This window comes from Diabrotica undecimpunctata, chromosome 8 (genome assembly GCF_040954645.1).
Source record: "Diabrotica undecimpunctata isolate CICGRU chromosome 8, icDiaUnde3, whole genome shotgun sequence".
NCBI classification, from domain to species: Eukaryota; Metazoa; Arthropoda; class Insecta; order Coleoptera; family Chrysomelidae; genus Diabrotica; species Diabrotica undecimpunctata.
This window is the reverse complement of record NC_092810.1, coordinates 93522742-93540983: the sequence shown is the minus strand read 5'-3', so window position 1 is coordinate 93540983 and position 18242 is coordinate 93522742. Positions and strand designations below refer to the sequence as shown.

Sequence of the window (18242 nt, the reverse complement as noted above, 5' to 3'; positions counted from 1 at the left end):
GGAAAATATATGTCTTCGCCTCAAAGCAACAGTAGGATATGTAAAAAAAATGACTCTTGTGATATTCATGTCAAATGATTCGAAATAAATCCTTCTGTTGAGTTTAACACTAGGATAAATAAAAAGTGATTTACTTTTTTCATAATATTACATATCCTTGTGCAGCTTCATTCCTTTAAGTCCAAATTTTATGACAACATACATATCATACCATTATATTTTGTCGTGTACCCATTTTGGTCATCAATATTAATGCAACACTAAGTTATCTTACGCACATATCCTACTGTTGCCATGTACTTATTGCTGAGTTGCAATTATGTCTTTGTTTATACTATCCAGCTTGCGGTCACAATTTTATCTTCAGTAATCTTAAACAATAGTTCCATTACATTGATGTTAAAAGGTGTATGTTAAAGAGTAAAAACGAATAATTCTATATGGGTATCTAGAAGTCAGTATTTAGTGTATTTAGCGAACAAAAATAACACTGATTCTGAGTTGTTATCTGGAATTTATTAAGCACAGGAAAAAGGTAAAGTAAATTCAAGATAAATTCCCCTTTAGAAATTTTGGGCTGATTTAATAAAATGCAATAAATTTGTACTTTCACAACTTTCAGTATCCGCTATTACTGATTCTGATGATTTTTTTTATTTTATTTTGTTTATTATCTTGTCAAATTTTTAAATTTTTGGAAAATAAGTGTGTTCATGTTATTATTTATATAATAACATGTTTGAACAACAAAATTGTTTTGTTTTTTGTATTGAAATGTGTAAAATTTTAAACAAACCTTTGGTGCAATATAAGTTTATATACCAAAAATTTACGGATATCATTAAAAAACAGATTATCTTTGAGGGCAACAGTAGGTCAACTAACATTTTTTCCAATTATTTTTTTTTTACTTTTTTATTAATTAATATAAATTGTTATTTGACACATAAATATATATATATATATATATATATATATATATATATATATATATATATATATATTCTTAACAAATAATCAAACTTTTATATTCTAATCAGTTGTTTTGATTTTTAACAATTTTTTTTCAGGATGTATACCCGATATTACATATTTTGAAAGTTTAAAACATTTTACTCAAAATAAATGATCACGCTGTATTTTATCATTTTTTAGTTAATCATAATTGATTAACTAAGATTAAACCATCTTAGATACGCATATGATGTAGTACTAATAGCCGACACGTGGAATGCACTGAATACGATGATTGAGGAGATACAGATACACACAGAATCCGTAAAAAAGACTGAAATTGAATTTTAGCAAAACTAAACTAATGTCAAACAAAGATGACAAATCTATGATGAACATCCAAGGGACAGAGATAGAAGACGTAGATCAATATACATATCTCGGTCAAAATGTCAAGGTAAGCAAAGAAAATTAGACTACCGAAATAAGCAGACGTATAAAAATGAGATGGGCAGCATTCAGTACTTAAAAATAAGAATATACCTCAACGACTGCGAACCAAAGTGTTTAATTCCTGTATCCTACCTGTACTTACATATGGAGCTCAAACCTGTACATTCACTAAAATAAACATGGAGAAGATCAGAAAAACTCAGAGAGCTATAAAACGACAGATGCTGGGTATCTCACTCAAAGACCATAAAACCAATGAAAACATTCGCAATAGAACAAAAGTAAAATATGCTGTCGAACAGGCAGCTAAACTGAAATGGAAATGGGAAAAGGGAAAGAAATCGGGAATTGGCGACCATATGAAGCCAAAAGCCGGTTTTGATATATAGGGCTGAAACGTGGATCTTATCTCAAAATGAAAAAAGACTTCTTAGTATTTTTGAGAGAAAAATTCTTAGAAAGATTTTTGGGGCCGTAAATGAAAATGGGCTATGGCGTCGAAGATACAACTTTGAACTATATCAGTTATACACCGATCCAGATATTGTTAAATTCGTTAAAGTGCAGATACTTAGATGGGCTGGACACATTACTAGGATGTCAGATCACGAATACACGAAGAGATTAACATTTTCAAAACCAGAGGGCACAAGAAGCAGAGGACGACCACGAATGAGATGGATTCATGATGTGGAAGAAGACTTACAGATTTTAAGGGTTAGAAGATGGAGGGAAGTTGCTAGGAATCGACAGAAGTGGCGACTTCTTTGTGAGCAGGCCAAGATCCACAACGGATTGTCGAGCCTTCCGAATGATGATGATGATGAAGCCAAAAGACCACGAGGAAGACCGCAAATGCGCTGGAGCGACGATATTAAAAGAACTGGAGGACCAATGTGGAAACTCTTACAAACAACAGAGATGAATGGGGAGAAGTAGGAGAGGCCTATATTCGGCAATCCGAATAGACAGAGGGGCTTAAAAAAATTTATAAAAGTTAAAATATCTCTGGTTCTAATCAACGAGAATTGATATATATTTTTTTAATTTGGGATAATTTGTATTATAAAAATTTAGTTACCTAGTTAATTTGTGAACTGTTTAGTTAACTGAGTTATTTGATTAAACAATTTAAAATAAATATTAATTGGGCAAAAATTTACTTTTTTCTCATTAATATTAGTAGAAATGTTATGAAATATAATTATATAAAGTTTATTAAAATTATCTGACAATAAAAAACTAAAAACTTTTGTTTTCATCACTTTCACAAAACTTATTATAAATTATTATCACTACAGCTGTTTCGGCAGAGTGCTTTTCTCACTTGTTACTTGAAAAAGTTTTCAGTGTTTTATTGATAGATAAAATGAATTTGCATCAAGTAACAGTCGAATCCATCACTTATTTAAAACAATTAGTTGTAATACGTAATTGTACTACGTAAAATATATTTACAAGGTTATACAATGATATTTAAATGTGTATGTACGCTATTATCTATCCAAGATCCTGAATGTAGAGTTGTGGAAATGTGGCACACAACATGGCAGATGCGGCTACATGATGCAAAAATGAAATAAACTATCATTCCCACTCTGTGACTGCGGACAACCACAAACAATCTGTCATATCATATCACAAAACAGTGTCCCACAAGATCCTATCATGGCAGGCCAGGGGATTTCCTAATGGCGGCTCCAGAGTCGATAGACTATATAAATCAGTTAGATGTTCGTTTTTAAACATATGTAATATATTTTATACAAAATATGTGTAAATTTAAATGTAAGTGCCATACGAAAAATAAATAAATAAATGTGGAGATGTGGCAACCCTGGGGTCCAAGGCTACCAGGAAACGATGTGACTGGTTTACACAAATAAAGCACTACAAACTTATAATTAATTGTCCCAATACCAAAAGTGGGACAAATCTTTGACATATTCCGAGAGCACTGTATAAATGTAGGGAAGTAAATCCTTTACGGATTTTTGAGGGTTACTTTAAAAAATGTTGCTTAAGCCCCGTCTAAACCTTTGTGTCTATACCCAGGTACCTGGGTATCCTTGGTAATTGTTTTCTGTAAATCATTGGCGATAGTATGAATATTTCTATTCCAGCTTCTAGTTTTTCCTAAAATTATTTAGAGCGAAAGGATTTATAATAAAAACCAAAGAAAAAAATGCATATAATATATAAAAATAACTGTCAAAGTTTTTACACACCCGGGTAACACTAGTGTTTAGTAAATCATGAAGCTGTGTCTAGTTATTTTATAATAAAAGTGTTATAAAAACATAAATAAAAGTTAAATTTCAAACACATTGTCCAAACTTACTTATATCTCCTGATTGTTCGTTACATAGTGGACGATTACAAACCTTACATAATTTTCGTGTCTTTCTTAGCCGCTTTTTCGCTAAAGACATACAAATGTAGCAATTTCCAAGAATTTTAAGATATCCAGTAGAATATCGAAGAGGTAATGACTCTGCTGTATTACTTGAATCTGTTTTTCTAACATACACTCAATTTCTGACCTTGATGAAAAATTTCGATATACATTTGGTACTTTAGATCTGGCAGAAATTGCAGGCATCACTAGTTGTTTCCCTAAGTCTTGTGGAAAAATTTCCCTATATAAAATATATAGGCTGCTAGGCAAGCTACGTCTAGGATATTGTAAAAGAAGGCTAATGGCCAACGCAAAGTTCTGCGTTTAGTAGAATAATGAGAAACCATTTTGTCCATGTTGTCTACGCCTTCTTTAGTTTTATTATAAAACTAAATAATTTCAGGTTTAATTTTTGAGTTACTTACATCATCGTTATTATGCATTGTTGACAGCAAGATAACGCTTTTTTCTTTTTTGGCACATATGAACAAATGGTAACACGATCTGTACTGAATCAGTGTAATGAAGATTAAGGCTCTCACTCTAACGAAGGCACCATTTCTTGTAGAATATATATGGTTTGTTTCTTTTTAAAGTACCAACTAATGATAAATTCCAAGACAACAGGAGACGGGCTAGTGGAAGAGTTTTGAAAAAATTATCCATTGTTATGTTTCGTCCAGAATTTTTGTATCGGTAACACAAATCTTTTAATACGCGTTCACCTTGATTAGTTTCGCATCCAGTTGAATTTTTTCCGGTATAAAATTGTCCAGTAAGTGGATACGAATTATCGGCATCTATGCACTTGGCAGGTTTTACTGGCATATCTTGCGTGAAACGTGTCCTACCTCTAAAAGAAAATAATTGTTCATCTACAGTAAGACAATCCGATGGTACATAGTTACGACGTAAATTATCATTGAGAAGATGGAATATATCTGTGATAGCTGCAGCTTTATCATTTTGCAAACGTTCTGCACGCGTTTTGTCATTGTCAAACCGTAGGAATCTGCTGATGCTCCAAAAGCGATTTATGCCAATTCTTAGCACTTCTTTCGAGTGCTCTAAATTCGAATGCCATACTCTTGCTGTAATAAGATTACCTAAGTATTCATCAAATTCTTCTGTTGTGAGTGACTTCCAAACTTTTCCAGGTTTGTCGAGGTTTTCAGCATTATATTTTTCACAAACGCCATTAACTTTTCGATTGGTTTCGCGTATAATTATGTCACACATTACGTCACTAAAAACACATTTGAATTTATCTCTAATAGAAAGAGTTTTAGTAGAACGTACTGGGCCCGTCTTTTCACGCAAAAGGTTACGTTTTAGTGTTCGACTAGCAGTGAACGGTTTTCGTTGTCAAATCGTTTTATTTTTTGCAACCAGAACATCACTTTGGGGAGAAATTTCTTGAAAATCGTCAAAATTTTCATCACTACTATCGTTGTCGTCGGTATTGATTTCAATCTTATTATTGATATCAGTGAAAACGTCCTTTACCCAAAAGCTTCATCTCCATCTGGTTTGCTTTGCGGAACATAGTCCTCATCTGATTCCTGGTTTTCGATATTTTTGTCTACTTCCTCATCTATATCGTCTATAAATTGTTGCAAGTACTTCTGTTGCTTTTCATACGTCATTCTTAAATTGAATGATCTATGTATAAAATATTGTAAAAATAAACCGTAATAACTTACCTTTTAAATTCGCTAGCACTGACTTCTCTTCTTGCATTGTTACAACATAAAACAGACATATGGTCATAAAAATATTAACAACTTATAAGCACGAGCACAGTTAAATGTACACTAAAAGCAAACAAACAAAAATTTCAAGCGTGTTATTTTCAGAACGTACAAGCCACGTTTACCGAAGGTACCTGGGTAGCACGGGTATAGACTACCGTATATATTGTTCTGTTTTATAGGTGGATGCCTGGTCTCCCTGGAACTCTTATGTACACGAAATACTAAGTATTGTTGTCATTTTTAAATTTACACAGTTGGCGAATTATTTTTAAAAGTGGAGTTACATTTTCGTTACTAAATTAGAAATATTTTTAAATAATTTTATATGTACGAATGAATTTATTCGAACAACAACGTAACGTATAAATAACTAGATGACATAAGATGATATTGAAAGGGAAAATATATCTTCACAATGCAACGTTTGTAATAAACAAATTAAACAAAGACCTTGTTTTCTTACCAGTAACAATATCGGAGTAGTAATTTTCCATGAAATGATCCAAAATAAAGGCAGTTTATCGTTTAGCATAAACTCAATGTCTCTTCTAAATTTCTTTACTCCATATATCCATCCAACCATAAAAACTTCTGCTAAACATATTAGAACTACAGGTATAGAAGCTGAGTACCAATCAAAGAGTTGAAGCCAGTACATGCCGCCCTAAAATACAGATTTCATTTTAAAGATTTTATAATAAAACCCTTGTATTTTAATGATTTTTACAAAAAATCTTCGTATAATACTGTGTACTGGACACATTGTCGTAAAAGCCAAATAATAAGAATAACAATCCGCTGACCTCCAATCGAGTTGCGATCACCAACGCGATGAAACGATGTAGTTGAAAAATTAGTATACACGAATTTCGTCACTGTGAAATGTCAAAGTAATTCCCAAATTAAGAATTTAGGGACAGATAGTGTTAAAAGAGCAAAGTGATTCGTAGAAGAAACGCAACAATAAATTGCGCATTTTTTAAAATGTATAGATTGGAAGTATATCATAATCACATCGGCTTATGACTATCGGAATGAAAAAGTGTGTTACAAACATGCAAGCGTGAAATAATAACTTGTATGCTTTATACTTACATTTGTAGTATATATTGTAGAAATACCCATCATAAGAAACACTATACCAACAGTTACTAAAGAATGTCTCTTTCTTAAATTCGGAAATTCATCCATTATTGCTGTAATTACGGTTTCTACCTGAACAAACTAAAAAGTTAATTAAGAAGTTAAATAAGGATTTTTATCTGTACCGCAATGACTGAAAATTTTAAAAGTGTATTAGTCTGTCTAAAAACGCATTGCCTCTCGCCACGTATACTTTTTTTTTGTAACTAAGTTTCTACTCATATGTTAATCTTTTAAGTATTCTGATTAACTCATTATTTCTGCTTCTATTTTTATATGGCTATTGCGGGGTTACTGCAGAGTTTTGTTACATATTTTTTTATTCTTATTGGGCATATATTATTTATACTGTTTGATTTTAGCACCCTACATTCTATGTTAAATTTTGCTGCCCAAAATTATAATTTTTGAGATTGTTTTATTTAACAGTTATTCATTGGGCCCGTTAAATCTCACAGGCATGAAGTGGGTTCTGTATAGCCTTCCTCTGCTCTGTTAAGTACTCTTTTTGAGATTTCAGAATTTTCATGAATCGAATCGAATGAGATTGACTTCAAGTTAATTTGGAACAGTTTTCAGAATCTGATTCGAATCGGAAGAAGCAAGTTTACTTTGGGTGTCTGAAAACACCGGTATTGAAGATAATGAAAAAGCGGACCTAATGGCAAAGAAAGGGTAAAAAAAAACATTTGAAGCGTAGAACCTGTCGTTGGCATAGTAAGGAGCACAGACAAAAAACAATATTGTAGTGAGTAACGCATAAAACGTAATCACGTAAAAACAAATGGGTGTCAAACGTTTGCAGGCTTTCAGTTGCCTTAAGGAACACATGAACAAAATTGAACTGACAGAGGGTGCGAATTGCAAATTCTGTTGGGCTCATGATGAGATGGCAGAACACGTTCTCTGCAACATTTTAGCATTGAATAGGATACGCTTCAATACTTTCAAGCAATATCTACTAGAGCCCTACGACTTTGTAGAAGTATCACCTAAGATAAGGACGGGCCACAATATACCTCTCAGGTCGAGTAAAAGGGTGGTTAAGCCTCATATTGATCTTAACCTAACCCAAACTAACCACCGCCCATCTTGTGTTCTGGTTAAGTGGCTTGCCCTGTTCAACCGTCTAATATTTGCCTGATTTATTGTTTTGTTAGAAAGTCTCGGACGCTCACGCCCAGTATTGCACATTCCATGGATCATTATGTAACTTTAAGTTAGTTTGGAACTGTTTTGAGAATATGATCGGATCGGAAAAAGCAACAAAGTTAGTTAACTCTGGGTACCGGCATAAAGCGGTATATCCTATAGTTATTATATCTCAATGAGTGGTTAGTTTCAATTTCTATAAAGATTTTTTAAATATGTATCATTTTGCACTAGTTTTTTAATTTACTGTCAGTTTTAAAACTATGGTATACAACCAACTACTGGGTTTTTCACTTTTATTAGTTATTTTTTTTTGGTTTTTATTATATTATTGTATTTACTTTTAGTTTTTTCATCTAAACGTTTATTTTCCATTCTGTTTCTTTTTAAAAAAAGTGATTATGGAATATAGTTTGTGTTACAGCAGAAAGTGAGTCTGTATTTCTCCCCTTTTGTTTCTTACTCCGATTCCAAAATTTCTGATTTTTGGCTCTTATTCGTCTTCTTTATTTTCGAGTTGGCCATTCGAATCTTTCACTAACAGATTGGAATAGGATAAGTTCATCTTCTTAATCCCTTGTGGGTTATGTTTTGTTAAGACTTAGATGTCTAGACGTAACTCTTACGAAAATGCTTTCAATTCACTATGTTCTTCTGTAATTTTGTGCGTAATAATTGACTGTTTCCCATTTATAGTAGAATATGTTACCTAATTTTAGACTTAATTGATCTTTTCCTCTTCTTTTGACGTCGCCAGTTTCTATAATATCCCATTGGATATATTTGAGTTCTTCCTCGTTACGTGATTTTCTTATCTATCGATAAGGTTTTCTTAAATATCGGTTCATACTGAGAACACCACGCTTGCCTGTCGGGTTGTTCAATTAGTTTGGAAAAATAGTAACATATGCCATAGAAGATATAATAGGGTAGATATTGGGTTAGGACATAATTTCTCTCAAGTATGGTAGTTAAGAGAGAATTAAGGCTTACATATGGCAGGGTAGCATCCCTGAAGTAGCTGATATGCTTCGTTTATTCTATTGTTAATTGTTCTCATTTCGTTATTCTCATTATTTACGTTGATTATTAGGTAGGCCTAATAGACCGAAATAATTAGGTCGGTTAGATAGCCAAGCGGCCCAGGTAGCCGACTCTCATTCGCTTTACTATCGAATGGTTAAGTGAATGTGCATTCAAATCCTGGCTCGGTGTACAGAAAAACAAAAAAAAGGCTAACCCAGTAGTTTAAAATATTAAAACGAATCTGCGGCTTAGACTAGAATATGCTGGTGTCTGATAGGCCTAGCAGTACGGCAAAGAATAAGGGCTTGCGGCTCGGTGACACTCCTCCATAGATCCCTCTATATATATATATGTATATATATATATATATATATATATATATATATATATATATATATATATATATATATATATATATATATGTAGTGAAAGTAATAAATTTAAAAGGACTTTTTTGGAAATGGTTTGTATTAGCAAAAATGATAATAGTTTAAACAAAAGATCTGAAATTCAAAATTTAAGCAAAATTTATAATTATATTCTTTCTTTATGATTTATATATAAAACTTGTAAAATGTCATATTTAATTCTCCATATATCTGTCACATTCTTTCAGACATCTGTCAACGGTGAATAAATCTTCTTCTTTTTGTTACTAAACAAAAAAGAATGTTTAAACGAAATTTTACTTTTGGCAATATAATTGTCAAAAATAAAAATTTTATGTTGGCATTTATGACATTGAGGCTATTTGTAATTGGTTGCTATTTGAACTTGTTTATAAATTCAATTATTTTTATATTAAAAAAAATGTTTTCAAAATTATAAAAAAATTTTCGGAGAAACATTTATTAGATTAAAACATTTTTGTATTAAATATTTTGAAGATGTAAGCAGTGATTTTTACTTACCAAACTAATTTTTATTTGGTAAGTTAACAAAAATTGTTTTTTCTTTTTAGTTCAACCTTGTAAGTATTTTGTCTTTTTTAGCTCTTGATAATAATTGTAAACACAATTGAAAGCTCGAGAATAAAAAAATAGTTAACCAATAGCCCTATTATTGACTCCAACCCATCCAAAACAGTTATATATATATATATATATATATATATATATATATATATATATATATATATATATATATGTATATATATTGGGTAGGCACATTTTTTATGATTGTGTGAAGTTATGTGTTTCTCTCAGTATAGGCGGTTACTATTCAATCACTAAAATTGGACTCTTCCCCGTGCTTCTCTGTTTCTTGCTCCAAGTTTTTACTGCTTTTAGTTTGACAAAGTAACATAGAATTACAAAGATCGATTCCAATCCCTGTTTCTTTACTACCTACTTACTCTACATACAGTTATTATATAGATTATAATAAAATCAATAAAAGTTATTGTTAATATTGTTATTTACTGTTCTGAAGCTATTTTCTTGTGTCATCTTAAAGCAGTTACTATGTTTATTGTGAATAAGCCACAATTTAACTTTAAAATAAGTTTATTAACGTTTCAATTTCTACTGCGGAAATAGTTCTCAAAATGTAAAACTTTAATAAATTAAAAAATTTTATTTTTTGTTACTTGGTGAACAATTCTTTTCTAAGTAACAAAAAACAAAAATTTCATTTATTAATGTTTTGTATTTTGAAAAAGATTTTCGAATTGGAAATTGAAACGTCAATAAACTTATTTTAAACTTAAATTGTGGCTTATTCACAATAAAAACAAGAAAACTAGTAATCGTTACTTAAATGAAAAAATTAAGCAATGATGAATGTAGCAGGCGGAATACTTTTTTATTTCAAAATAAAAACTTTTCAGAACTTACCAAACTATCCAATCCTAGCAGAAACAACATAAAAAAGAACAAAACTGACCATAGCTGAGGCAGCGGTAGTAAACTTATTGCTTCTGGGTATGTCACAAACACCAAGCCAGGACCACCACTGGCGACAAGTGGTATAGGCAAGCCAGTTTCATGTGAAAGAAATCCAAGAACAGAAAAAACGACAAACCCAGCGAATATACTAGTTCCGGAATTTGCCAGCGGTACAATAATGGTATCTCTAAAAATATTATATAACATTTGTATCATGATAATTAGTAAATATAGGTTCGCGATACAAAAAATAAAGTTGATTTTTCCAATTTATATTTATTTCGTTATGTTCAACCTCAGGCTCTACTCTCATCTAATTCTTTAACACTCATATAGTTATATAACTTTTAGAGTAGCTGAAGTATATTTATTTGTAATACGAAATATATTATATATTTGTTTCGTGAATATTTTGAAATTATTCAAATGTTTCTCTAAAGTTTTGGTATTTGTGTTTCGATATACAAAATTTTTTTGAAGCCCTTGTGTTGCCAACCTAAAAAATTTACATTATTGGCCAATCGGGGTACCCAGTTACCATATACCAATTTTTATGTAAAATTTTGCTGTAAGTTAAACTTATCTTTAGATGTACACTGATTTATTTATTGTTAATGAAGATATTCTCTGCAAAATATATAAAAAATTATACAGAATGGCCTTTATACTCTTAAGTCAGGCATAAAACGCAGACAGCCTGTTTTTTGTTCTGTATTTTCTTTTATGTTGTGCAGTTAAGAAGAAAGAGGAATAACGAAGGCATAGGGCGAAAATGAGATTACTTAGATAGATGAGTGACGTGACAAAAAAGATTAAATTAAGAATTGATGATATGCGGGTCCCTGGAAGGAGTAGGAGAGGTCATGTCGTTAAAGGGGTATTAATATTGGTATGATCCAAGATAGAAACAAATTGTAGGCAAATGTAATTAGGGAAGCTGACTTCACACAGATATAAAGTCAACGATAATGATGATGGTATGAGCTTTAGTAAAATAATAATTTTGTATACTGGTATTTTTGTTTTCTAGCTTAAATTTCGGTATTTTAGTTATCTACTTAGTCCAAAGTACATTTATTGTTAGACTTTTCTCTATTTGATTATTTTGTGCTATAAACCTTATTGATAAGAAAACGCTCAATTAAATGAATTTGTGCTATACCTCAAAGCTAGAATTGTCAAAAATCAAATAACTATATATATATATATATATATATATATATATATATATATATATATATATATATATATATATATATATATATATATATATATATATATATATATGTAGTGTATATAACGACGCTTTCCCGAAAGTTACCTACCCAAAGAATTGGTAGGTAACTGGTAGGTAGGTAATTGATAATTTTTTACGCTATATATATATATATATATATATATATATATATAGCGTAAAAAATTATCAAATACATATATATATATATATATATATATATATATATATATATATATATATAGCGTAAAAAATTATCAAATACTTAAAGAAAAATTATTAAAGTTAATTTTTTACCTACTCACAATCTTCCATTGTTTCTGAAGTCATTGTAACTTGCAATGTTCACTATTCCTCCCCATCCTGGTCCCAAAGAGAAAAATATTTGTATTGCAGCATCTGCCCACACCTACAATATTAATATAATAATAGATCTTGTTTAAAATCAAAATAAAGATCATATAGTAGTACATATAATAAAAAATTATTTCTATTATAACAATTTCTAAACCAATGTTAAAATACTTCAGTTAGTTCGACCAATCATGTGACATTTTTGCATTTGACAATATTCCATTAATACTATTGAAAACGTTGCCAATGTTAGTCCATAACACTAGTATATAGGAAATGAGTCAATTCTCAATCTTAAGTAGTTTCTATTTTTTATTGATGGTAAATTTTGGGCTACCTGTTTCAGGGCTTAAAAGGTATGCCTTATCATCAGGCCTAGGCCTCAAGCATAATGCACTAGGTTAGTCCTATTTAATAAAAACTACAATGTATCATATACAGGAAAGCTCTATGAACTTAGATAAGTATGCAAATCACTATTCCCTCAAGGAGTCCATTCACTCTTGCACTAATGCTTATATGTAATGATATATTTTCGTTCGCTTAATTTATTGTTATAGTTGTGTTTTTTTTTTTTTTTTTTTTTTTTTTTTACCGCATCAACCCCTAGGGTTATTAGCGGGTGGTATATCTTTATTTTAGAAAAGTTACATTTAGTATATTATTAAAATTTACATAACAGTTAATACAACCATTTTATGTTATGTTACAGTTTGTTATACAGTTTACAATTTTTGATAAAATTTATTGTATTGCTGATGTCTTCTTTTAGAGTTTCTTTCAAATTGTGTTTTAGTTTTGCTGTCGATCTTGCTGTTGAGTACACTGGACAGTCTATCATTATATGTTGCACTGAAAATGGTATTTGACAGATGTGGCAAATCGGCTGAGGGTCCTTGGAGATGATGTATCCATGTGTAAATTTTGTATGACCTAGCCGCAGTCTGTTAATAACTACTTGGTCATGTCTTTTAGCTGGGAGCGGTAGTAAAGCAGAAGTAACATCTGGTTTGATACTTTTTAATTTTGCTTCTGTTTGGTTCCATTTTACTTGCCAGATTTTGTTCATGTAAGTTTTTATTAATGTTTTTTGGTCTGAAATTGGTATGTTTTGCATAATAGGAATTGTCATGTTATTGATAGTTTCTGTTGCTGCTTTATCAGCTGCTTCATTACCCTTTATCCCAACATGGGATGGTACCCATAAAAATGTTATGTTTTTACCACATGTTTGGGCATTGTATAGCATGTCTTTTATTAATGCTAAATTGGCATGAGTAGGATACATCTGCTTGACACCATTTAAGGCACTTAGAGAATCTGATATAATAAGAAAGTTTGTATCAATGCTGGTACATTGGTTCAGTGCGTTGAAGATTGCCTGCAGTTCTCCAGTATATATGCTACACTCCTTGGCTAGACGGGTGACAGAGGTGTTGTCTTCAAAAATAGCTGCAGCAGCTACACCATTACTGCTTTTAGAGGCATCAGTAAAAATTAGTTTGAAATCAGGGTATCTGGAGATGGTAGACCGGAATTGTTGTTGTATTTCAGAAGGATTGTGTGAATGTTTGGGATAGTTAAGTAAGGTAAAATCTACTTTTGGTATTTGAACTTTCCAGGGAGGAGACTGGCATCTGTTTGTAGAAGTGGCTCTCAATTGATGTATATCGAATTCAAATCGATTTATTCGTTCATTGAAAGGTAAGTTTCTAGGGCAATAATTTGAGTACAGATTTGGAGGGTTGCTCCTTATTAGGCTTGTTATAAACGGGTTTTCCTTTGCACTGAGATATTTAGTAGCACAACACATTGAAAAATATTGTCTTCTGAGAGTTAATGGCGGTTCTCCTGCTAGGACTTGAAGGCTGCTAATTGGCGTGGTTCTGAAAGCTCCGAAAACTATGCGTAATGCTGTGGATTGGATGATGTCCAGTTTGTTCATTTGAGTTTTAGTAGCAGTTTCGTAGCATATACATCCATAATCTAGTTTGCTTCTAATTAGAGCTTGATATAATCGCAGAAGAATAGTTGTGTCTGCGCCCCATTTGTGATTGGAAAGAACTTTTAGAAGATTTATTCTCTGTTGGCATGATTTAATTAGTTCATTTATGTGCGATGTCCATTTTAGTTGAGAGTCGAATGTCATTCCCAAAAATTTGATTTCGTTGATTGTTATCAGAGTATTTCCGTTAAGTTTTAAATTTAAGTGGTGTTGTGTTTTTCTTTTGTCAAATATTATTACTTTAGTTTTTTCGGTTGAAAATCTCAAGCCTATATCTAAAGACCACCCTTCTAATTTATTTAGTGTATTTTGTAATATTGATGCAGCTGATTTTAGGTTTTTACTTCTCATATATATTACAAGATCATCGGCGTAAAGGTTTGCTTTTACTGGAAGCATAAAATGGTTAGATACGTTGTTGATTGCTATTAAGAATAGCAGGGGGCTTAATACAGATCCTTGAGGGATACCATTTTCCAGTGATTTCTTAGTTGACATGACACCGTTTGTTTTAACTTTTATACTTCTGTTCTCCAGGAAGTTTTTGGCGAAGGCTAGGAATTTACCATCTATTTTCCAACTCTTCATTGTTTTTAAGATGTGATATGTCCACGTGGTGTCAAATGCTTTTGTGATGTCAAAGAAAATTGCTATTAATTTTTGTTTATGTATAAAAGCTTCGTGTATTTCAGATTCTAATGCTATAATGTTATCTATTGTAGACCGTTCTGATCGATACCCACTTTGGATGGATGTAAGGAGATTTTTCTTTTCTAAGTACCATTTTAATCTTTTGCTTAGAATTTTTTCCATTATTTTACAGATGCTACAGGTAAGAGATATTGGTCGATACGAAGAAGATAAGTTTTTTGGTTTATTGTCTTTTAAAAATGGTATTATAATTGCTTCGCGCCAGAGAGATGGAAATTTATGGGTCGAATAAATTTTGTTGTAGATCTCTACTAGAGTAACCTTCGCGCTTATAGGTAGTTTTTCTATGAAAACTGGTGGTATGTCATCAGGTCCAGGTGAGGTATTTTTGAGGTTATTAAGACTTTCATTTAATTCATCAAGTGTTATGGAAGTGTTTAGTGGATCAGCAGTATCTTCTATATTAATTTTTGATGCTTCTGTTCTTTCTTTGTGTTCTAAGAAATTTGGGTGGTACTGCTGATTGCTTGAATACAACTGATAGTGTTCTACTAAAATTTCTGAGATTTCGTGTTTGTCTGAAGTTGTTAGATCATTTGTAGTGATTGTGTCAATATGGTTAAATGTTTTTGAACCTTTTATTTTCCTTATTTTTTGCCATATATCCCTTATGGGCGTAGACGAGTCAATTGACGACACGTAATTGGTCCAGCTCTCTTTTTTTGCTTGTTTTATTAAAAATCTAGATCTGGCCCTTAAAGATCTAAAATTGTTTAAGTTATTAGGTGTGTTAAACTTTTTGTATATATTAAAAGCATGTTTTGTTTGCTTTAAAGCGGATGCGATTTCAGTGTTCCACCAAGGAAGAGGAGCTTTTGTGATATTTTTGGTTTTTCCTATAGAATCTCTGGCTGCGTCTAAAATTATACCATTGAAAGATGATAGAGTAGTGTCTATATTATCTGATATAACGAGATTTGGTATACGTATGCTAACTAAGTTCGAGTATTTTTCCCAATCGGCTGACTTTAATTTCCAAGTTTCATATGGTGTTGTACAGGTTTTTTCATCTTTGTCATGAGTAATTATTATCGGAAAATGATCACTGTCGTATAGGTGGTCCAATGTATTCCACTGTAAAAATGGAGCTAAAGTTGAATCACTGATAGATAAGTCTATGGAGGAAAAAGTGCCATTATGTGCATTGAATCTAGTAGGTGCTCCTGTGTTTAATAAAACTAGTTTTATGTTATTAATTGCTTCTAATAATATTCGTCCATTTTTATCTGTTCTTTGTGATCCCCATGCGATGTTGTGACAGTTTGTGTCACCCAAAATTAATTTTGGAGATGGAATTTGTTTAATTACATTTTGAAGTTCTAATAGAGTAGTTTCGTCAGGATGTGGTAAATATACGTTGCATATGTTGATTTTAAAATGATGTATTACCGAAACTGCTACTGCTTCCAGATTTGTATTTAACGGAATTTCTTGGGATTGGATGGTTGAATGTACAAAGATTCCGACTCCACCACTGGATATTTGCTGTACTGCTCGATTTTTTGTATAGGGCATATAATTTTTTAGTTTTGCTTGATTGTTAGAAAGACGAGTTTCTTGAAGACATATTATTAGTGGTGATAGTTCATTGATTAGCATTTTAATGTTTTCAATGTGGCTATAATAGCCATTCAAGTTCCATTGAAGAATGAATATAATTGGACTATTGAGATAAATCGTAGTCGCTTTCTTCAGTGAGGGAAGATTCATTTGTTGGATTTATTTTCTTTATAATTCTTGTGATATTATTTTTCATGCGTCTATCATTTAATTTTGAGTGAACCATTTTTAATAAGGTGTATAAGCCGTCAAAATCTTCTGTATAGTTTTTAGCTGTGACTTCAGGAAATTTTGATCCTATTGCATTTATCACGAAGTCGCATAATTCAGAGAAATTTAGCGTATATGAAGGAGATGCTGTCATTAAAATGTTTTCAATTGGTTTTAATGTGGCTTCGACATCTAAAGCCTTTTTCTTTTTTTTTGTGTGCGGATTTTTTTGGAGTTATGAAAGTTTCGTTTAGGTTTTTAGTTTCTGAGATTTCAGGAGAGGTTGAAATTTGCCTTTTTGCTTGATTGGTTGTTTTACTATTATTGCTGTTAGCTTTAGTTGAAGGTATGCTGTGTACTATAAGCGAATCATTTGTCGTTGGGATATCTGCAGAAATAGGGTTGAAACAGTTGGTTGTATCATCTGAAATATTTGTTGCTGAATTATTCTGATTTATTTCCATGAGTTCGAGTTCTGAGGTATAAGGATCTTTAAGTGTTTCTGTACCAGTTGATGTTGATGTGCAGTTTTCTTCTTTGTGGCCAGTAGTATTACATCTAGAGCAATTTAAACCATCTAGGGATAGGAAGATTCTGTAAGGAGTGTTGTCATAGGTTATTAAGATTGTATTTGGAATTGGTTTGGTGATTATCGGAGAGACAAATATTTGCCGCCTAAAGCTTAAGACATGACTATACTCAGACTCGGGCATGCCAACTTTTAAAAACGTTAATTTGGATACTGCAGTTATTTCTAGTTGTTTCAGTTCTTCTTCTAAAATACTGTTCGGAATGCTGGGGCAGATGTTTGATATTACTAGTCTCCTTGCTGGCGTAATAAGTCTTCGAATTTCTATCTCATTGCCTTGGATGAGTACTGTTTTATGGTTGTTTAGTAAGGTATCTACTATGCTAGTATTGTTCAAGTAAATACAAACTCTGTTGTTAGCTATTCGTGATGCAAAGATAACATTTTTTGGTGTGAGTAGAGACTCTATGGCTACTATGTATTCATGTATTTTAATACCTTGGATAGCTGACAGAATAATGGCTTGTTCTTTTGAAGGAAAATTGAAGTTGCTTACTGCATTGGAGTATGTCGATGTTGATGATGTAGTAGGTATACTAATATTTTCAGAATTATCCATTTTTAATTTTTGTTTTCTTCATTTGATAAAATTTTTCTAGAGCCGGTCTTGTATCGGCTAATTAGTTCGACTTGTGGAAGCTGCCAAAAAACCAGAGACTGGATTAATTGATGTGTTGTATTGAATTATGGGTTATGTATAATATTTAATAATATTGAATTTGTATTAAATTGGTAATGTACTCACAGTTTATTTTTTGTGTGAAGAAACTTTGTTGTTTAAATACTCTATTTAGTTAACAATATTTTAAACGC

The 18242-nt window shown here is 31.5% G+C and overlaps 1 protein-coding gene across 1 annotated transcript in view; it reads right to left on the bottom strand.

Annotated features, from left to right (window-relative positions):
* Window positions 1-18242, bottom strand: part of LOC140447770 (sodium- and chloride-dependent glycine transporter 1-like) — a 79386-nt gene that overhangs the window by 11914 nt on the left and 49230 nt on the right. The window contains exons 7-10 of the mRNA XM_072540625.1: window positions 12306-12409; window positions 10716-10953; window positions 6655-6783; window positions 6023-6223 (exon numbers count right to left, since the gene is read on the bottom strand). Of these exons, the coding sequence (XP_072396726.1) occupies window positions 6023-6223; window positions 6655-6783; window positions 10716-10953; window positions 12306-12409 (672 nt within the window). The remainder of the gene's footprint in view (window positions 1-6022; window positions 6224-6654; window positions 6784-10715; window positions 10954-12305; window positions 12410-18242) is intronic.